This window comes from Astyanax mexicanus, chromosome 8 (assembly GCF_023375975.1).
Source record: "Astyanax mexicanus isolate ESR-SI-001 chromosome 8, AstMex3_surface, whole genome shotgun sequence".
In the NCBI taxonomy this organism is placed as follows: domain Eukaryota; kingdom Metazoa; phylum Chordata; class Actinopteri; order Characiformes; family Acestrorhamphidae; genus Astyanax; species Astyanax mexicanus.
Window position 1 is genome coordinate 11,592,287 of NC_064415.1, and position 22,610 is coordinate 11,614,896.

The 22,610-nt window shown below is 38.6% G+C and overlaps 2 protein-coding genes across 2 annotated transcripts in view; both read left to right on the top strand.

Annotated features, from left to right (window-relative positions):
• cacna1eb (calcium channel, voltage-dependent, R type, alpha 1E subunit b) overlaps positions 1–11,725 on the top strand; it is a 119,613-nt gene extending 107,888 nt beyond the window's left edge. Inside the window, exons 37-45 of the mRNA XM_049482712.1 lie at positions 1,195–1,291; positions 2,098–2,203; positions 2,338–2,445; positions 4,145–4,245; positions 4,575–4,624; positions 7,411–7,516; positions 8,448–8,538; positions 8,629–8,786; positions 10,501–11,725. Coding sequence (XP_049338669.1) covers positions 1,195–1,291; positions 2,098–2,203; positions 2,338–2,445; positions 4,145–4,245; positions 4,575–4,624; positions 7,411–7,516; positions 8,448–8,538; positions 8,629–8,786; positions 10,501–11,082 — 1,399 coding nt within the window. The 3' untranslated portion in view covers positions 11,083–11,725. The remainder of the gene's footprint in view (positions 1–1,194; positions 1,292–2,097; positions 2,204–2,337; positions 2,446–4,144; positions 4,246–4,574; positions 4,625–7,410; positions 7,517–8,447; positions 8,539–8,628; positions 8,787–10,500) is intronic.
• Positions 11,726–14,858: 3,133 nt separating this feature from the next.
• LOC103029519 (high affinity immunoglobulin gamma Fc receptor I-like) lies at positions 14,859–22,558 on the top strand. Its single transcript, XM_049482784.1, has 5 exons — positions 14,859–14,985; positions 20,484–20,519; positions 20,745–21,392; positions 22,296–22,330; positions 22,430–22,558. Exons 1-5 carry the CDS (start codon positions 14,859–14,861, stop codon positions 22,556–22,558), a joined length of 975 nt encoding a protein of 324 aa, XP_049338741.1.
• Positions 22,559–22,610: the final 52 nt, after the last annotated feature.

The window sequence follows — 22,610 nt, forward strand, 5'->3', positions numbered from 1 at the left end:
ATAATGTAAGTGAGATTTGACATTGTTTCCAAGTGTTCAAAAACTTTTATCTGTAATTTATTAGATTTTGACCAAAACAACAAAAAACACTCACACACACAAAGATCTAAATAGATTTCAGTGCATTTATTTATAAGTTCTAAAAGCAAGATTCCTCCAAACCTTTGCCTAGGAAAGTGTGCAGAATACATGAATGGGAATTAGAATGGGACACTCATTGAGAAGCAGGTGCAGGAGGGATCTCCCTGGCCTGGTGACCTCACTCACATCTTCCAAAAATATTCCTCACAGACGCTGGAGTGTGAGTAGAGTCTATGTGAGAGCATGAAATCTCGAGTGAGGGCTCAGCACCTGCCAGCTCCACTCCACAGCAAATGAGATTAACCTGCTCATCTGATGGGGGCGTTAACACATCCCGTAATAGTGGGGGATTCCCTTATAAAGGAATGTGAGTGCTTAAAGAGACAAGCGTGACCAGGAAAATAAATAAGCTCAGTAATGAGATTCACTCACAGTGACACATTTGGAACCCCTACAACTAGAAGATACAAAAATGGCTAAAATATCAAACAGTATCTAAACACAGGTGCTTCTTAAAGTTCCTAAATTAACTTCAGACACAATCGTAAGAAGTGACTCTCTCATCTATGTAAGAATTTGGGCAATCAGTCAATATTAATATAGTATGTCTTTTGTGTCGCAGCATCGATGTTGGTAGAATTTTATATAAAACACTGTGTAATAATAGATTTTTCAAAATGCATTCTTAATAGTCTTTAACGAACATTCCCAAAAACACAGCTGCTTTGCCAATTAAGAACAAATGTTGGTTTCATAAAGAAACATCTTTGTTTTAGACAATCTAAAGGTCTTTAATAGGTACACAAAGTTGCAAGGAATATACACAATATTAGAGTTGATATTAGGGTAAATATAATACTATTTCACAAGCAGTTGTGCCACACAGAAACCTTAAACTCTAGGTCAATGATTATCCACTTTGTACTCTCATGTACATAGTGAAAGTGTGGAATACAGTACAGGCAAGTAGATAATATATATTATTTAAATACATTATGGCTTTTAAATGGTCCTGTAGTTATTAAAACTAATTATTATGGGAAAAGATAAGGACTCAGGTCTTGCGCAAAACAGGAGCCTTGCTTAACTGAATGTCTCTTGTGTGTCTTTTAGTGGCCGAATCCATTACAATGCCATGTATGAGATGCTTACACACATGTCGCCCCCTCTTGGTCTCGGTAAGAAGTGCCCAGCCAAAATTGCATATAAGGTAAGAGATTTGCTTATGTTTTAATACAGTTCACACGCGTTTTTTTATATATATATTATATATATATATATATATATATATATATATATATATATATATATATATATGTATATTCTACATGTAACTAGTAGCTTTGTCAGGTCAGGTGCACTGTGTTTTTTTTTTCCTTCCTCTGCTCGTGCCCTGTGTTTATCGTTTGTCTCCGCCCCTGTTGCTCACCTGTTTGTTTGAAGCTCCACCCCCTTGTTAGGTCTCAGGTGTTTCCCATTTCCTCTCCTTGTTTGTGTGTACAAATAGTCCTCCTTGTTCCTCTGTTATTTGTCCATGGTTTTTTATGTGTATACGTCTGTTTCGGTTGTGTGTATGTTTCTGTTTGTACTAGTTATCCTATTTTTTGGTTTATTATTTGTTGGTTTGTTTGCTGTTTTAAATAAATATTATTTGCATTTGCATCCGCTCTCTGCGTCCGTCCTTGTGGCAGCCGCGACAAGTTGTTCAATCAATTGATTTTTTAAAAATGTACTTTCATATGAGCTGTTATTTTAGTGCCAATATGTGTATTTACAATTTACAATGTTTTATTTGGGTATTTGAGCTACTCTATATCAGGAAACTGTGGTGTGCTTGATTAGGCTATTTGTGGGTTATGAATGTTGTGCCAGCAAATTTATTGCTTATTGTATTGTGTAAAACATAAATGTATAAAATATACAGATTTAGAGGTCTTATGTCACTCTAGTTTGATAGAATTTGCAGATTAATTAGGTTTTGTTCTCACTTACTGTTGTGTTGTGTAATGCACACAGAGGCTGGTACTGATGAACATGCCTGTGGACGAGGACATGTCTGTCCACTTTACCTCCACACTGATGTCACTGATCCGCACTGCCCTGGAAATCAAAATCGCCCGAGGTTAGAAATGAGAGAAAGAGAGAGAGAGAGAGAGAGAGAGAGAGAGAGAGAGAGAGAGAGAGAGAGAGAGAGAGAGAATGGTATTGCATTTTGTATGGCTGTGCTCTGACTGAGACATTCACTGTGTTTTTCAGGTGGAGAAGATCGGGTGCAGTTGGACACTGAACTGCAGAAAGAGATTAGTGTGATCTGGCCACATCTGTCCCAGAAGACCTTGGACCTGTTGGTGCCCATCAATAAAGGTGAAGCTCAGGTGCCCATCACTTAGGCTGATAAACAGAAAAAGAACCATGTCATTAATTTTAATAAACACAGTTAAATACACCCTAAAAGAAACTCTGAGGGTCTAAGGTAATGGAACACAGTGCATTATGATTAATAACAAAATTATTAAAATAACAATAACTTATGTCTGGTCTCAGGATTGATTTAGTCTGGAACTGAGGAGAGAACACAGATAATATGATATTTCCTTTTTAACCCTTTTCCTTTTAACCCTTTGATGTAAAAAATATATAAAACTGCTGTTTTTTGTCTGTAATGCTCTCACATGCAAGATTCAATAAATAAATAAATAAATAAATATTTTATATAATTAAATACACCATATTTCCGAACGTATCTGCTGAGTGAATACTTTTGGCAATATAGTGTACAAATAAGTAGATAAAATCATGTGTAATATGTGTATTTTTAAGATAATTGTAGTGGAATTGTTTAACATTCCATGTATCTTATATTTAACTTATAAAATATATATATTTTTTTACTTAACATCTGGGCTTAGGGTTGGTTTAGTCTGGAATTGTGTGCTAGAAATCAATTGACTTTGCTTACAGATAATATGAGACAGAATTAACATTAACAGCTAATTAAAAAAACACACTTTTTTTGAGTTGAGGCACATTTTGATGTACTTTGCCATGTGTTAAGACTGCACCGTGTAGGGGTGGGGAAAAATATCGATATTGTGATATTATTGTATAATTTGTTTGCAATACACTATTGGTACATGGCATCAAATTAACTAAAGTTCCTGCTTCATAGACCACTGAAGTCGTGTCGTCATTTTGTAGTTGGCGCCATGTTGTTTATGCCCATGTTTGGGGTTCTGTGTCTAAGAGGTTCAGGCCTATAGAAAAAATGAATGGGCTTTTCAAAAACGCATTCTGTGGTAAATAAATATGTTCAGAACCCTGCACTCTAAAAACAGAAGTACGATATGAGTACTTTTTGGTACTCAAAGGTACACTCTTCATAATTGTACCTTTTGTGGTACAATATTGATCTTTACAGGGTCAGATTTGTTCCCTCTGAAGTACAAAGTCTGCCGTAGCAGCAAAAAGTACAGATTTGTACCATTTAACCAGCCAAAAGGTACATACTGTATCACTGTACTAATAAGCAACATATATTTTAATTGCAAATGTTTTATTTAAAAGCCAGACAATTTTGGATCATTAAGTTCTTGACACATATTTAGTAGATGATAATGTTTAGAATCTTTATAATCTTTACTGATACAAAAAACATGGGTACAAAAAAGGACTTTCATTAAAAGGTACTTTTTTGTACCTTAATATAAGGTACAGCCCCAGCGACAAGCTTTGTACTCTTTTAAGTTCAAATCTGTACTTATATTTCTTAGTGTGTGTGCGTTTTATTCTGTGTACGTTTAGCTCCTAAATATCACTGGATCCTCTGAATTTCGAGATCGTTTAAGGGTAGTAATTAAAAAAATAATTATCGTATGATATATAGAGGAGCACAGATTCATAGTATCATGATAATCGTTATTGTAGGCCATGTTTCGTGATAATATTGTATTGTGAGATGCTCTAGCAGCAAATTTTTCGTTTTTGTATTTTTTTAAAGGTAAAACATGATTCAGAATCTATATACACTGTATATATATGTTTGTGTGTGTGTGTGGTTCTTCAGATACAGACATGACCGTTGGTAAAATCTACGCCTCCATGATGATCATGGATTACTTCAAACAGAGCAAAGCTAAGAAGCTGAGGCAGCAAGCTGAGGAGCAGGTAGGATTTGGGACTGAACTCATGTATACGGCATTACCATGTATGAATATGCCTTCTCCTAAAGGTTGGGATAAAAATAGGATACACTGAATCTAATGACTGTGGTCACTAATGGTACCATGTTTAAAAACTCATTTGTTCAATTCTATCCATTTATATAGCCACAACCCCTCTATAAATGTATAGTTTTGTGCCCTAGATTGTGTAGTAGAAGCCCTTTCTATTGTTTTGCCCACACTATGGCCTGGAAAACATAGAAAATATCTAAATGTTGAAATTGAAACTGCAGTGAATAATGATTTCTCTGTCTCTCTTTTTCTCTTCCACAGTCCAGCAGTCCCGCCCTTCCTTTAATATCCCACAGTGCAGGATCTGCCTTGTAAGTCTGCCTTTCACTGTCTTTATCTGTTAAACACTAAAAACAGAAACTACACTGTAACTCTGAAACTGAGAGCCAGAGTCAAGGTTCAGATTCATCCAACATCATCCTATCTTCTTGTCCGCGTCCTTCTGGTGAGAGTTCCGCTGAGGTTAGGCTCTAGAGCCTTCCCTGAATCATTAAGCACAATGCCATTTATGTTCAATATACATTTAAATGTATTTATTTTTTAATGAAGGTGTTGAACAGAACTTAACCTGATTCTTCAGTAGAGGTGTGCTAGACTAATTCAATCTGGAAGTCACTTTTTCTTTTAGTGGTGTGCCTTATCAGTTCCCATCAATAAATCACTTGCTTTTGGTGGAATTTTCGACAGAAACCATATTATGTTTTAGCACATTATAGTTTCAGGGGTTATAATGTTTATTTTCATACGTAAGGCACAACCAGATTATAAGGCGCATTATGTGCCACTAGTAAGAAACAGGGGTGTCGCCATGTTTTCCTTCTAATTCAGCAGCCAGCGGCGACACCTGTAAAACTAAGCTAAGCTACGTAAACCAAACTGTAATTCTTTAAAATTTTATTTTATTTTATTTACAGTTAGTTACAGTTAGGTTTGCAGATTTCCACTAAGGCTTGCTGCGGTTAGCAGCTAATGCTGCCTGACAGCGCTACACTGAGGAACCCTAAGTGTTCCGGTGAGCCAGGGTGATATTAGATAGTGGTTTATCCCACGTAGCTTGTTTTAACACGGTAAACATGCAGACTTATGTCTGATAATACTCATCTCTGAACTGCAAAAGAGCTAGCACTGTGGTTAGCGGCTATTGCTAATACTGTTCCAGCAGTGCTAGGCAGAGTTAGCAACAAGATACAGGCCAATAAACTCACCTCTGAATGGCATAAGTTAGCTTGGCACAGTTAGCGGTTAGCTTCTGTATAATGCTGTACTTCAGCGAAGTGGCTTCACTGCTCCTTAATATCTGACTGGTAAAATTAATACGTAAGGCGCACTGGATTATAAGGCACACTGATGGTTTTTGGGAAAATTAAAGAATTTTAAGTGTGCCTTATATTATGGTTTTACCATAAATTGCCATCTTAAATTTTTCATAGAGGTGTATATTTGAAAAGCTGTGACATCTTTAAAATAATTAATTAGTAATATTATTACCCAGAACTAACAAAAAAAAATACAAAAAAATATGTGTCTATTTTTTTTCTTGATAAAAGAAAATTAGACTTTTACTGTCATATAAAGTTATAACAAATATGTGCTACTTGATAACTGAGCCTCCACTGCTGCCCGAAGCACAATAGCAAAGTGAACCTCATACCACCACATACTTCAACCAGTACCTCCGAGCTGAGCAGCATAAAGTCCAAACCCAACAGAAGGCATGAGAGACCACTCTCCCGGCTGTGGGGGAGTGGAGTATGTGAGTTTCATCACGAGTTGAGAAAGGGCCGCTTTAGCGCAGCAGTAGCTTGAAGCATGCCCACATTAAACCAGCAGTAAGCATGCCATCTCCGCCTCTCACTCCTGACCCAGCTGCCCACACGAGAGCGGGACACTGTCTCCAGCGTTACACTCTGGCACACTGCAATCTTGCAAATCATCATCATTCTGTGATAAAACGCACATCTAGAAATAAAGACAATCTGAATTAACACCACAAGAGTCCCCAGAATGGCCCATTTATTATTACAGTAAATCATACCAATCAGAATAATATGTTTTTACACTAACTGTCCAATTGGGAACAGTATTTGGTTCTATAATCACAGACTGTAGTTCTGTATCTGTTTCTCTGCATACTCTATTTTTATCCTCCTTTTATCCCCTTCTATCTCATGCCTGACATTATGCATGGTGCCAAAAAGCTAAAATATTAGATAAAACCTATTTTATTGGCAGTGCTTCTCTACAGGGACTAGACTATAAGCTGTGCGTTTTATATCTGAGTCAGCAATGGGTGCCACTTGACAAATTAACCTTTTCTTTAACACGGTCACTTAACATATGGGTTCTCATTCCATGTCATTTTAAATGCAATGACTGAAACCTATGCAAGAAAGTTTTGCTCTAAATATTTACTCATTATCATCATCATCATCATCAAAAAAAGAGATTTCACCCAAAACGAAGTGTTAAATCATAGCACTACTCAGAAAGAAGAAAAAGTCTGCCAAAATAAAAAAAAACATTCAGATTGATATATCCTCCAAGCAATGGCCCTACTTTTTCTCAATGCACACTTTGGTGCACTATTCCAACAGTACAATGCTCATCTACATACTGATGCCCTCTTAAGAGCTTGCCTTGAAGACATGGATGTTTTTTTCTGTGCCTTGGCCACCAAAACAAAAAAAGGTCACACACTCTAATATTTGGTTGGATTTGATTTGGTCTGATTGTGGCACACATTCACTGTGGCATTGTTTCACTAAACTTCTGCAATGTCACAAGGTTTGTTTTAATTCAGTGTTGCATGCATTTTTCACCAAGATCTTGCAGCAGCATTGATGATAGAGTCTGACCACTGCACAAAGTCTTCTCCATCCAGCACATCCCAAAGATTCTTAATGAGGTTACACAATCCATGTGTGAAAATGATGATCTCATGCTTCCTGAATCACTCTTTTACAATTCCACAATTCCATGAATCCTGACATTGTTATCTTGGAATATGGCCATGCCATCAGGGAAGAAAAACTCCATTGATGGAATAATCTGGTCTATATTCAGTATATTCACTTGTGCTGTATGTGCTCTCTTGTAGAACCAGTGGTGGCTTTGTGGCCTTGAGCCCCATATCACCTCAGGAACTCCTAATGCAGCCTGCCACAGATCACCAAGAAGACAGTGAGGAAAATCAAGGCTCTGTGGTAAGAATAATCTCTCCTTTCTTGATCAAGTACTGAAAGCTCTACACAAGTTTTTTTTTGTGCTATTACTTTAGCTTAATCAAAGCCAGATGCAATAAATCACACATTGGGGGCTCTAAATTTCCCTAAATTCACAGTTAACAGAAAGCTATTTGTAGATCCTTTATTTTAAAGAGCAGACTTCCCAAGTCTCCCGGAAGTTGCGGGAGTATACCGCATATCAATAACGGCTCCCTAATGTCCCTTCCTGGTTTTTCCCAATCGCGTTTGTGAAACAAAGGGAGAGAAAGGCACTCCCCTCGTGTGCATATTCATGAAGCACATGTCAAACAGAGAGGGTTCTGATTGGCCTGTTCTCTGCAAAGAGACTGTCGGTTTTAAGTGTGGGCGGGCAGTGTTTTTTTCCCTCATGGACGGGATGCGTTCAGGATCATCATGGCTATCAAAACTCATTTTACCTCAGACTACTCTAAAGTATATCCATGTCTGGTATATATATATATATATATATATATATATATATATATATATATATATATATGCTAAATGCTAAAATTACTATTACAAACTGTACAGCGGGGCAAGACTGTCATTGTTTTTTTACTTTTACCAGACGTGGATATACTTTAGAGTGGTCAGAGGTGAAATGAGTTTTGATGGGAGCATGGTGATCCATGGTGATATATCCATATATATATATATATTATATATATCATATATATTTAGATATATTAGCCAAAAGGTAAAGTTCTATTATCCTTTGGTGTGTGTGCAAGGTTTTTGTTTAGTTTTTTTTGGGGCAGGGGATTGAGGGGTGTCCAAGTCCAGGTCCGTGGGTACCTTCCTAAAATTATTTTTTGCAACTTGTGATGTTTGAAAGTAACTATAGTAATACAGTATTTTGACATCTCTACTCACTGGTGTTGAGCAGGCTGAGGAGCAGGAAATGAATGGAATGTGGAAAGAGGAGCAGCCACCCGAGCGCTTCTACCGACCCAGACACAAGAGCTACAAAGCTGCAGGTCAGTTCACTTCTATTCTCAGCTGTAGCTCACCAACACCTCTTTACACTTGTGATCTGAGTTCTCTGACACCATCTGGTTCATCTACAGTCTCCCATTCAGAGCAGGCCCACCTGGAACGAGGCAGGTCCAAGGAGCAGCGCCACCTGCTGTCCCCAAAAAATTCCCGCTTTAACTCAAATGAGAGAAGTTCCAAGTCGTGCTCACGGTCTCCAAGTGAGGAAAGAAGGCATGGCCTCCCCAGACAGGTAAATGTATCCTAGTATACGTTGCTGAATGTGAAACAATAAAACATGTACACTACATTGCCAAAAGCAGGTGTGTAAAACTAGGAATGGGTCTCTTTCAGGAGCTCGGTGAATTCAACATTCACAATGAATAACAGGGCGGGGTCAGCAGATGCTAAGGAGCATAGTGCACAGAAGTCTCCAATGTTCTGCAGAGTCACTACATCACTACACACCTCCAAACTACATGCAGCTTCAGATTAGATCAAGAACAGTAGAGAGTAGAAAGATTCATAGAATGGGTTTTCATGGTCGAGCTGCTCCATCCAAACCTCATATCACCAATGGCATTGCAGGCGAGCTGATACTTTTGGTAGTATGTAGTTTCGACATAATGTGGACTAAAGAAAGATCCATTTGCTGTTGTTTTTTGGCCATGTTGACCACGCTGCTCAATCAGCTTGCTCAAAATCTACATTCTAGTTTATCCCAGTGTTGTTTGATGGGGTTAAGATCAGGGATTTGTCAAGTTCTTTGGCACAGTTATGCAGTAGCATGAGAGGGTCTTCCGTAAACTGTTTGAATTAAAAATTTATCTAACAAAGTCTTGATTGCCAGAAGCGTTAGGATTTCCTTTTATTGCAACTAAAATGTCTATGACAACCCTTGGAAAACAACCTCATATCATTATCCCTCCTCCACCAAACTGTACAGTTAGCACAGTGCATTCAGGCAGGTAACATTTTCCTTACATGAGCCAAACCCAGACAGGGCCATTAGACTGCTAGTTACAGATGACAGCGTGATTTGTCACTCCACAAAACACATTTCACTGTACTAGAGTCCAGTGATTGTGTGCTTTACACCAATCCGTCCGAGATTTGCCATTGTGTTTGGTGATGCAAAGCGTGCATGCAGCTGCTCAGCCATAAAGCTCCCTAGATGTTTAATTTTACACAGCTGTGCCAATAGGACTGAATGGAACACACAAATTTAATTATTAGGAGATGTGTCCCAATACTTTAGCCCAAATAATATAGATATACTTATATACTTTTTAGGGATGTCAACATTAAAGCATTAACACGTGCTGTTAATTTGAAATCAGTAACGCATTACTATTTTTTTAACCAAACGTTTGACCCCTATTTCCGCCGTAATCTGCCCTGCCCAGCACACTGATCTGTTGTCTGGCTGAATGATTGAACGGCGCGCTCTGAACTTCCAACTCGGACCCGGTCAGAGAGCTTTATTCTCTCTCTCTCTCTCTCTCTCTCTCTCTCTCTCTCTCTCTCTCTCTCTCTCTCTCTCTCTCTTACACACACACATGCACGCAGAGACCTGTACTTTCCTGCCCCTGCTCCTAATCGCTGATATTTTTATTCTCAACTAATTAAGTTAGAATTCAAAAATCCTCACAACCAAGCTGAGACATTTACAATCCAATTAATCATGCATTCTTTATTCCAGCACCCTTCGTTGATTATCTCCCCTCAAACATTCAAGTATATAATATTATTTTTATTGGCACCACTAATATACAGTAATTGCATTTTCCATTTCTTACATTCATTATTTTATTTACATTCAAATATCCACTATAAAAAATTGTGTCTGAAGAAAAACAAATGCGATTAATCGCAGTTAATCACAGAATTTTGTTGTGATTAATCGGATTTTTTTTTTTTTATCAATTGACACCACTAATACTTTTATTTTGTTTGTTTGTTTTTAGGGCAACAGCTCGGACAGCCCAGTCCCCTCCACCTCAGAGTCCAGCACCCCGAGCGGGAAGCGTCGGCTGTCCCAGACGCCCACACGCACACACCCTCACATCTCCTACTCACCCCTGGTGTGCCACACTCACCCTTCCTCGCAGGCCGACGATGAGGAAGAGGAGGAGGAGCAAAGCGGCCCACCCATGCTGGGGTGCTGCAGCAATGCCCTGTGGGACGAGAATGCAGAGGAGGTGAAAGTAAGGGTTGAGGAGGAGGAGGAGGAGGAGGAAGAGGAAGAGGGCACACACTCGGAACAGGAGGAGTTCCTGGGCTCCAGCGCCCGCCGTTACCCCTCTGAACCCTACCTTGCCCTGCAGGATGAGGAGCACAGCCCTGACTCCGGCCCCATGGAGACTCTGACCTTTGAGGCGGCGGTGGCCACCAGCTTGGGACGCTCCAACACCATCACCGCCTCAGTGCGCACCCGCTCCCGCCTGGGCTGGCAGGTCCCCAACGGACACTTCCGCAAACGGCTGGCCCAGAGCGTCTCCGTTGCCGGGTGCGAGGCTCTCAGTGATACGGAGGACGATAAATACTAGGTTCTGTGAGGTGAAGACGATGGAACGCACTCTTTTAAGGACACAGGAGGATATCAAGAAGGACACTGATATCCCTCCGGGAAGGCAAGAGTGGCAGCAACCGGAAATGTGGTTGAATATACTTTACGTGCAAGTCCAGTGTGTTCGAGTAAAAACGGAGGAGTGCCGAGATTTTAACTTTTTAAAACATTTAAGCAGTTGTATTGTCTTGTTTCTAAACTGAAAGTTCAAGGGGGGGGAAACCTGTACATTCGAAAAACCAGGTGTGAAACAGACTGCAGAGCTTCATCGTCTGTCGGGGGATAATGGTCCCAGATTGTCTCTGAGAATCGCTGATCAATTTCAGTTTTCTTTTGCACAGTAAACAGTTTATATTGAAGTAGGCTATATGTTGCAGACTTTGAACGTAAGGAAATGAAATTCAGGTCCATGAATTCAGTCCTACTGCCACATTATTTTTTCTCTATCTGCAATGTTTACTTTATTTAATAACATTTGAAACTTTAAACCATGCAACGAGACATTTTTGTGAGCTTATTCGTCAGCTCGAGAATTAGAGCATTAATACCTGCACAGTATTGGATTCATTTCGATTTCTAAACATTTGTACAATCTGAGAAATAAAAGAAACCAACTGACAGTTGACGGAATTCAGCATTTATTGTGGTAACATAGACTTGCCTGCATTTCCAGTAGTGTACAGCAGAGCGCAGCACCAATGCATATCCCTTTAAATCAAACACAGTGAATATGCACAGGCCTTCTAAGCAGTGACAACGACTGCCCCTCAGGGAACACACCATTTTTTACAACCCCAAAATAGAAAATATTAGAAAATTATTGAAAATGGAAATATATATATATATATATATATATATATATATATATATATATATATATATAAACATTTAATTGCAAAACGTATTAACCCAACAACTGTGCTCAACTTCATTGTAAGTGTACTTGTCATACCTGCATTTTAGACCTGCTGTCACACCTTAGGCCATGTCTGTCTTGTGTTTTTCCTTTTTTTGGTCCTTTCTGCTCCTCTCCTGTGTTCTCCTGTCTTGTGTTCCCAGCCATGTGCTCTGCAATCACATGGTCTTGTTTTGTTATTATTCTGTCTGTGCTCTCATTTGTAAGCCCGCCCCCTTGTTACTTGCCCAGGTATCCCTTGTCTGTGTCTGTATAAATACCCTCATGTGTTCCTTTTTTCTTGGTCATGCTTTATGGAAACAATTGAGCCTTTTCATTAGTAGCCATTAAAAAACAAAAACTAAGAACAAAAACTGAGACAAAGAACCAAACACTGAGAATTAAAAAACAAAGACTATAAAACAAACATTGGACTATCAAACTAAGAAGCAAAAATAAACAAAGAAACAAACAAACTACATAAACCAAATTAAGACCTAAGAAACATATGGGGTATTTATACACAGGCACAGACAAGAGATACCTTGCAGAGCACATGGTTGGGAACACAAGACAGGAGAACAGAGGACAGGAGCAGAAAGGACAAAAAAAGGAAAAACACAAGACAGACACAGGCTAAGGTGTGTCACCTGCAACACATTCCAAAAACAGTTGAGGCAGAAGCAGTTTATGGCTAATAATGAGTAAAAATAAAAATGAAACAATGATGTGAATTCAGCTGATTTTTATCATGATATGGTACAAAAACAGTGTCAATGATCCAGTCCAATAGCAAACATGGGCAGAGAATCACCAGTTTGTCTTCTTTGGGCCCAGAGGTATGTGGGATGTACTTTCACAGTAGAAAAGTGTATTATGTCAGACAAATCAGTATTTTAGTATTTATTGGAAGAAGCAGAGTACAATGGACCAAATACAAAAAAAAACATAATCCAGGCTGTTATCAGCAGCAGGCCCAAAGCCAATATGCTCCCTTTATGACATTGTTATACATTGTTTACAGGGACTACCATGTTTTTTTCAACAAGACAATGCAAAACCTCATGCTGCTGTGTCCTCGCCTTGCTACAGTACTGCCCTCTCTTTAAACACCTGAAACAATTCACTGCTTGCTATCCTCAGTGCAAAAAATATATTTTAAATGTTGTAAGAAGTAATGGCAGCATTGCAAAGTGCAAAATGCTTTACTGCCCCACTTTGTTTAATGTATTCCAGGCCTGAAATGCAATAACTTATGTATATTAATAATTTATGTTTACCAGACAAAACACTGTATTTTTCCATATTGTCCCAACTTTTCTGAATTGGGGTTGTCGATCTGCGCTTTACATTATGACATTTCAATTAATATGAGTATTTGTTTTCCATGGGAATGCATCAAAAATGCATCAAATTTGTGGTTAGGGGTCTGCGATTTTACATGAAGATGAAACAATCATGCACAGTGGTCCATCTTTTAAACAATGCCTTTAGTCTCTACACTGGTGAAGCTGACACTGGAAATGACCTTCTTTTCTGATGTAACTGAAGAAGCCAGCAAGCAGTTAACATGTAACCAACCACAGAATAATAAAGATATTGATACCTGATTGTTCTAGAGATTAAACTGTCGGCATGATTAAACTGCAGTGTCTTTACTCACTACTCTCACATTAAGCCAATCCTTGTAAAACCTTCAGTGCAGTAGAAGAGTTTAACCTAACTGACATTAGGAACAAACCGTGCAAAGTGCAGCTTGATTTAGGAAGTGTCAGTGTGTCTTTGCTTTCATAACGACAGGAAAAGTAAACCTTGCATGGCTCAAAATCTGCAAAAGTCATGTACTAATTCTCTTAATTTATCATGGGTGTGTTGTTTTTGGCGTAAAGTGCAATAAACCAATCACCGTGTCACTTGTCATTCCCTTTAGGAGCCAGGTGCGATGTGACTTTGGTGAATTGGTATTTTAACAACACAGCTCAGTAGGTCATTTACGGAAACAGCAGTGTTATTTTATTTAGTATTCTCTTTATTGTTGATGTAAATGTTTTGGATTGTGCACTGTTGCATGTCTGTATGTGTGTGTGTGTGTGTGTGTGTGTGTGTGTGTGTGTGTGTAACAAGTGGAAGTGCACTGCCAAGATAGCGATGAATGTCTGACTGTTGACTGTTGTCAGAGTTTTAATCAGTCATTGGCACACCTGTGTGCACCACCAAGATGACAATATGCCAGAATTTTACCTAAAAACACTTCACGTCCAGACCACCACGCCCATCGGCATAGACACAGTATATTCAGAAACTCTATCGATATTTTAACAGCACATGTGCAATGCGTAAAAAAAAATAAACTGCTGATGGGGTATAAGATAATGAGCTCCTTGCGTAGGGTGTAAGAAAGGGTGCAAGTTTATTTAGTGCAGGTGTTCTAGTTCTGTATAATCAAATTGCAAGAATTTTTGAGCATCAGATTTTGAGCAAGTCCCATATCAGATTTACTTGTATCTGAAATCTGATTTAAGTGGATAATGTGTCCAGGCTGTGCAAATCTAATTTTAAATGTTTTTCACTGCCACTCTCAGCATGTATGCTCAGTGCCAGTAGTTATTTGTGAACTCAACACACCACACCAGCAATCAATACACAACACTACACTACTCATTGGCTTTCCTGATGATTAAGGTCATACTTATCTCAATTCTCACCATTAATGCATGCACAGTGCCACCAGATCTATACAGATTTAATACACAACTTCAAAAACACTACATTTCGTCATGTTACTAACTCTTTCAGCTACTTCTGACATTTCCTTCTTAGCATTTGAATCTGTGGTTTGTATCTGATTTGGGCAATTCAACATGGCCAGTTCTCTTACCATGTGTACTTTTGAGAGGCAGGAAGGACCTGGCACAGTCACCAGGAAACACATCAAACTCCTCACAGAGAGCAACCTGATCATGCCCACTCTTTCAGACTTCCACAGCTGTGCAACCCACATGCTAATGCTATCTGTGTCACCCATCTCTAGGAGCAGATTGGTTAAATTTGGCATTGAATACCCAGTATCAGAAATCCACATATCAAAGGCTCAGCACTCAGAACTAAGCAATAAAAACATCAGAACAAAAATATACAGTCTCAATTAAATGATTAAATTAGGAAGCATTTTAAAGTCCTGGTATTTTTTGTGGTATAATTTGAATCATTTAATCTGTCTGTCTGAGAATATGATGGTTTTAACATGAGGTAACCCTGTATGTTTGAAAGAAGACTTCTCATGTGGCTTCTACATAATTTTGCCTGATTTTTGTCTGATGTCATATATTCAGCAGAATTTAACCATTTCTCCCTTACAACTTTTAAAGACTTAAACAATTACTGTCTAAGGATGGCTCCAGGTGCTTGTGCAGTCTCTTGTTATCTCAAAACTTGTACCTACAGCTCTTCGTGCTTCAAGTATGGCTCAGCTTGACCCACCGTCTTTCAGGACACATAGAAGACAAGCATCCATGTTATTCTCTGTCCTGCACCAAGGGGCTGGAATAATCACCCCTCCATAAATATATGGTGGAATAACTTAGTTTTTTTTTTTTATCACAGTTTTCATGCATCTTGGCATGTTCTCCACCAGTCTTACACACTGCTTTAGGATAACTTTATGGCACGCCTGGTGCACTCATTCAAGAAGTTCAGCTTGATTTGATGGTTTGTGATCATCCATCTTCCTCTCGATTATATTTCAGAGGTTTTCAATTTGGTAAAATCAAAGAAACTCATAATTTTAAGTGGTCTCTTATTTTGTTCCAGAGCTGTATATGCAAACAGTAGAGTCACTTGCTATCTGCAGGAGTCGACTGAAGATCCACCTATTCAACCTTATTTTACAGTTACTATGTCTTGTTCATGTTTTAATTCTCTGCATAGTTTAGTAACTGGTTGGACTGGGAACTAAATCCATCCCTGGACTTTTTTAGAGACCAGCCCACTGCAATCACAACTCTGCTCATCATCCCTCTCTATATTCATGTTGAGTTAACATGCAATTAACTAAATAATCATGCATAAACAATAAAGAGTCATTTTCCTGTGCAGACTACTCTTATCTGGACAATGCAAAAAAAATATATTGATAGTTTCCATCTAGCTTACCTCTGAAGCTATTCAAAATAACCTGGCATATTACAAAGTGTCTTTACTGCACACTGGAATCAATATAGTTCTATGTATCAATCTATCAAATCTTAAAAAAACAGTACAGAATACTCTTTTATCGAAATTTCTTAGGTAGAATGTGGAAAATTGAATGTTGTACTTTTAAACACATTGTTATTAATTAGATGTGTGGTGCACAAGCAAATTTTCTCAATGCAGAGCTCTGCAGCAGACACAGAGTTTCATCTAAAGTTTTTTGGATGCCTTTTGGATGCTTTCTCCATTTTGCACTTATAACTAAACTTAATATAACTTTTCTCGAAGAAGGTTCTTTTTTTTTTCTTTTACAGCAGCCAGCACCAGAACTTCCCAACCGGGAATTGTCATGTCTTTCCTATAGTTAGTCCATTCCTGTTTAGTAAGCTCTGTTATGGCAGCAGGTCTAGTATCTGTGTCATTCAGGATTTAAGAGCACTCAAAAAAAGTAATGGACGCGTGAAACTGTGAGTTTAACAAAAAAGAGTCTTTACATAAGAAAAAATGTAAATTCGAAATCCTCTTTTTACAGATTCCTTCCAATGATTCCAAACACAGTAAGCACGGTCAAAAAGTGAACTCACTCCATCTATGTAATGCTGCAGACCGGAGCCCCAGTGGGCGTGGCTAAAGGGCGGAGCATGTGTCAATCATTTTCGACTGCAGCCAATCAGATACTACACTTTCGTTGTCAATCACTTTTTATTAAGCCAATCCTCAGACAGACCAAGCTGTCCATCATTTTTTACTGCAGCCAATCACCTTAATAGATCTGTCAAAAGAAGGCGGAAACTGCATTGCTACCGGTTAAACGTAGCGCGATTTAAGCTTCTGAACAGCGGTGAAGCTGAATGTGTATTTTACAAAATACTATATTAACAGTTTAAAAACATTTATGTGCTACTGTAGTTAGTCCTGCCTATATGCCACTCTTAAACAGAAGTAAATGAATGAAAACGTTAGAAAAGCTCTGACTTTAGATATTTTTAAATCAAAGATTAAAATACTCGTTTTTCTGGAATGGCACTTTTGTGGGTTTTTTTTCCTTCATTGCAGTAATTGCATAAAATCGTGTATGTGTGTGTGTGTACATATATATATATATATATATATATATATGTACACACACACACACACACACACACACACACACACACACACACACACACACCTATACACGATTAAAAAACACGAAAGTGCCAACGCAGTTCCCGCCTTCTTTTGACAGATCTGTTAAGGTGATTGGCTGCAGTAAAAAATAATGGACAGCTTGGTCTGTCTGAGGATTGGCTTAATAAAAAGTGATTGACAACGAAAATGTAGTATCTGATTGGCTGCAGTCGAAAATGATTGACACATGCTCCGCCTTTAAGCCACGCCCACTGGGGCTCCGGTCTGCAGCATTACCCTTCTCACTCACTCAGCTAGTGCTCTACCAGCTCAAGAGCATCTTTTTGCACACTATCAAAATAAGAGTCCTGTAATAAATTTACTGTTCAGTTACACTGACATAAGGATTACCTACATGAAAATACTCAAAAACAAATAAAACAAATATGAAATCTTATTTATGGCTCTAACAATCTCTATGCTCTGAATCTTGCAATTGCATCATCAGCAGTGGAGCTTAGTGGATCATTTCTGGTAGTATGTAGAACTTGGGGTCTGCTGATACCAGCCTGAATGACTAAGCACTTGTGGAAAGACTTACCTTTACAAAAGCATCTGCTAAATTCTACAAATTTAAATGTAAATAATACAACAGATGGAGCTAAATGAATAAGTCTCATTTATACCCAAAACTGATGATCTGTTTTCACTTCAGCTTCACTGAAAACACAAGATGCTAATCAGCTCTCAGTTTAAGAAACAGATATAGTATCAGTGATATCAAGTGATTTATACTCATGCACGCAGAAACACTTAGACCACATCCTGAAACTACTTGTATAGCATTAAATGCAGAACGTTTAATACAGGAAATTATCATCAGTGGGACGGTATAGAGTTCCGTCCACTCTCTGTAACTCTCGGTGAGTAAATGTTCTCTTTATGTATTATTTAGAGTAAGTGCTGTTGATTTTGTTTATTTCCTAGGGTCTTGGTTTTGTAGTCAAGTCTATTAGTATTTGAATGGTGACGCTAAGTTTGTCGTTTTGTCTCTCTACGCTACATCAGTGGATCTGAAATGAAGCATTAATCATGTCGCGGCCAGCAGAGCTTAGAGTGTTTAAGTAAAGTAAAAAAAAAAATTGGCACCCTTCATCTTCAGTCATTTTTTAGGGTCAATGTTTTAGAATCAGGTCAGCTACAAGTCGAGGTGTTTAACAAATATTGTGCATCATAACTGATAAGAAGTTTTATGTCCAGGGGTGACTTGTTCCCTCTTTATTTCAAGACAATTTAAGGTGATAAAAGGTCTGTAGCTGTAAGTGTTGAATTTGTATTTGGAAGCTGTTCATGGGCACTTTAAATACACAGTCCAAAGAGATGACAGGAAGTGAATGATGCCACCATTAAACTAAAGAGCTAATTAAACCTGTCAGAGAGAGAGGAATGACCAAATCAAGAGTTTGATAAATTCACAAAAAGAAGGAATGTACCGCTGAGCTCAGCAAAATATTTCCCTGATACTAAGTCAAGTCAAGAAGAGTCGTACCTATTTTTGAGAGACGAGTTCATGAGTGTAAATACTGTGGGTTTACCACTAATGCTCAAGAACTGTGAGGTCAGTTTAAAGATTCAGATACATACTGTACACTCCTCAAATGCAATTCTTTAGAATGATTAAAACAAGATTAAACCCAATCATGTCAAGCTAGCATATATTTGTCTTTGTAGCTACAGTCTCTGCCTTGCATGAAAAGGTAATATTGACATCAGAACAAAATATTGCACTGGCATGATTTTTTTATGAATACATAACAAAATACTAAGAAGTATCAGTAATCGAGTAATCGTATGAAGTGAAAACAAAATTGATGTTGATTTCTGAGTGCTAATTAATCTCAATGCTGGAAACCAAATTGATTTGGTTGCCCTGATGTTCAGTTTATGGCTACAGCCTTGGTTTCAGTGTGCTTTCACACCTTCCTTGTTTGCTCTGCACCTTTCAACCTTTCAGTTTGTTCTGAATCAGAACAGCATGTACCAAATAGAGCTTAGATTCTCTGCCCGAACCCGACCTGACCCGAGGACCGACCCGAAATCGGGTCTGGCCGAGATTTCCCACCACATTCCTCGGGCCGGGTCGGGTCGGGCTCCAGAAAATAGTCCGAGATGTAGGCATCTGTTTTCTAATTCTAATGAAATAGCGAAAACTGAAACTTGTGTTAACGGTAATTAAAAGGAAAAAACATAACTGACTCGAACTGTATTGTGTGTTTATAAAACTATTTAAAACGAATTGAAATTACTGATAGAATAGCCTCATTTTCGTGTTTCATTTATTTATAAGCGCTGTTGTACAGCGGAGTTGTACAGCGGGGGGTGTTGTGCCGATTCTGTTTGCGAAGCGGAGTCAGATTCAGCAGGGAGTCGGACACGGCACAGCAGAGGCAGCACGCAGCACCTCGTGGTCCGTGGTGTTTGTTCTCGTTTATAGTGCTCGCGCTAGCCACAAAATACGACAGAAAACACTGAGAAACTGCAGAACTATGTATGGGATTACAATATGAGCGCGAGGCAGATGAAAGAGAAACAGGAGATACAGTGTGTGAGAACCTTCATCTGTGAGTAGCTCATACCAGAACACGCAAATATCTCTCTCTCTCTCTTTCTCTCTTTCTTTCTCTTTCTCTCTCTCGTTTCTTAGATTGATCTCTCTGATGAGATGTGTGAAAACTAATAAAAACTAGCAAGCCCACCCTAAAAACGAATTAAAACTGAACAGAAAAAAAAAAAAAATTAAAACAAACTATAATAAAAATGAAAAATGTTGTGTTGTGTTTGACTTGAAGGACTGTGTGTAGCTGTTCTTAAAAATTATTTTAATTAAATAATAGTTTTATGCTATGTTACAGTGTTAATTAACATAATTCCGATTATATTTCGCTCATTCAATGAGCCCGAAAACAGCCAGTTTATGGCGCGGATCGGGACGGGCTCGGGCTCATAATGACAGTTCATGGTTCGGGTGGGGTTCGGGCTCGGGCAGAACGTGCACGGGCTCGGGCTGGGTCGGGTCGGATTTTTTGGGCCCGATCTAAGCTCTAGCACCAACGGTGCCACAGTCTGGGTCAAAGGACCAAGGACCACATATTCACATATTTCCTTTATTTCTGTCTCTTTTTTAGGGTTGATTGTACTCATACACTCTGGACAAAGCCAAGGTGAATTTTCATAACATTTGAATCCATGTATTCTTACGCTTACATGCAATAATAATTATTTATGAAACATGGCCTAAAATGCAGCAATATATTAAAACACAAGATGAATTTTTGTCTTATTTCTTCTACTTCACAAAAACATACACAAAAAAATGAATCTGAATTGGGTCATCTTTAAAAACTACTAATTAAAGCAACATTGGTGACTAATTCATTTTGTTACAGAGAGACCAAAAGCTGTGGTGTCCATAAAGCCTGATAATAATGTGTTCAGAGCAGAGAGGGTCACTGTCAGGTGTGATGTGCAGGGAGGAGGAGACACTGAGTGGACATTCAGCTGGTATAAGAATAATCTCACTGTTCACACATCCAACACATCTCCGGAGTATAAAATCAGCTATATAACAGAGTCTGACAGTGGTGAATACACCTGCAGAGGAGAGAGGAGGAGAGACTCTGAGAGATCAGAGATCAGTGATGCTGTTACTCTTACTGTATCTGGTGAGTTTTGTGGTGTTTTTGAGGAACATCAGGTGATTCCATTAAACAGGGCTTTTATTATATATAACATATCCTTATATTTCCAATCAGCCAAGATAGTGCTGAGTGTGTCTCCACAGAACTGTCTGACTGAAGGAGACTCAGTAACTCTAAGTTGTGAGGTCAGAAATTCTTCTACAGGCTGGAACTTCAACTGGTACAAATATGAATTCTATCAGCGGTACACCTCAGAGATCAGCAGAGGAACTGGAGGAACCTACTCAATCAGCCCTGCTGCTCTTCGTCAAACAGGACTTTTCTGGTGCAGTGCAGAGAGAGGAGAACCAGCCTTTCACACAAAAAGCAGCAATATACAGCATCTATTGATCACCGGTAAGTAAATATAGATGTGTATAGATGCTATTGTTTAATGTAATTATCAGATCAGTTATACAGGTCTTAGTTTTGATCGTCTTCAGCAGCATGATGGGAAACACTGAGATTTTTCTGCATTTCAGTTTCTTCTCCTTCAGTATCTCTGATCGTCAGTCCCAGCAGATCTCAACATTTCAGTTCTGACTCTCTCTCACTGATCTGTGAGAAACAGCGTAACTCTACTGGATAGAGAGTGAGACGATACACACTGGTTGAGAATGTGAAGGACTGTTCATCAGGCTGGGGATCAGTTACAGGATTTACATGCAGCTTTAGCTCCCTCTCCATTACCGACACTGGAGTGTACTGGTGTGAGTCTGAATCTGGAGGGAGCAGCAATCCTGTCACCATCACAGTGCACAGTGAGTCTACACTAATCTCACTCTACTAAATAACAGGAGTTTAGTAACAGTGGAACAAAAATTCAGATAGACATTTTTATTAAGATCAAATTATGAGGGTTATGTAAATATATCTGTCCCGCATTGTTACAGTTGTTTAATAAAAAAGTCAGCTAATTTAGTGGCATACCTACACTAAGTTTTTATTGGACTGTTGAGGTGACGTCAGATCAGTAGCAAGAAGAAGCTAGAAAAAAAGGAACTGTGAAGCCTGTGTATGTGTTAGCGTAGCCTGTACCTCGTGAACGTGTCTGTAAAAAGAACTCCAATAAAAGGTCAAGTTGTGGACCATATAAACTCACCGTGCCTCATTACAATATCAAATGTAAGAGTAAATATTGTTTAAAAATTGTGAAAGTATATCTTATATTGGTCACTGTTAGAAGTTACAATTATCAAGTCAAGTAGTTTTATCAAGTATTTTGATCATTGTATGTTCTATATTCTCTTTTTTCTGCAGATAGAGATGTAATTTTGGAGAGTCCTGTTCATCCGGTAACTGAGGGAGATCCTCTGACTCTTCGCTGTTTATATCGTAACCCAAAGTCCTCATATCTCACAATTTTTTTCTATAAAGATGATTTATTACTCCAGACCTCGACTACAGAAGAGATGATCATCCCTACTGTCTCAAAGTCAGATGAAGGTCTCTACCACTGTAAAATCCCAGAGAAAGGAAAGTGTCCACAGAGCTGGATCTCCATCAGAGGTTTGCTGCTGTAAACAAATCATTACAATACAAAATGCATAATACATTAATCTTTCAATAATTTCT

Excerpts from the sequence above, each read along its gene's own strand:
- LOC103029519 (XM_049482784.1), top strand. The coding sequence starts at position 14,859 with ATGGCCAGTTCTCTTACCATGTGTACTTTTGAGAGGCAGGAAGGACCT. Across the intron at positions 20,520-20,744 it reads ACACTCTGGACAAAGCCAAG|AGAGACCAAAAGCTGTGGTG; the intron begins GTGAATTTTCAT and ends ATTTTGTTACAG. Across the intron at positions 22,331-22,429 it reads TGGAGAGTCCTGTTCATCCG|ACCTCGACTACAGAAGAGAT; the intron begins GTAACTGAGGGA and ends TTATTACTCCAG.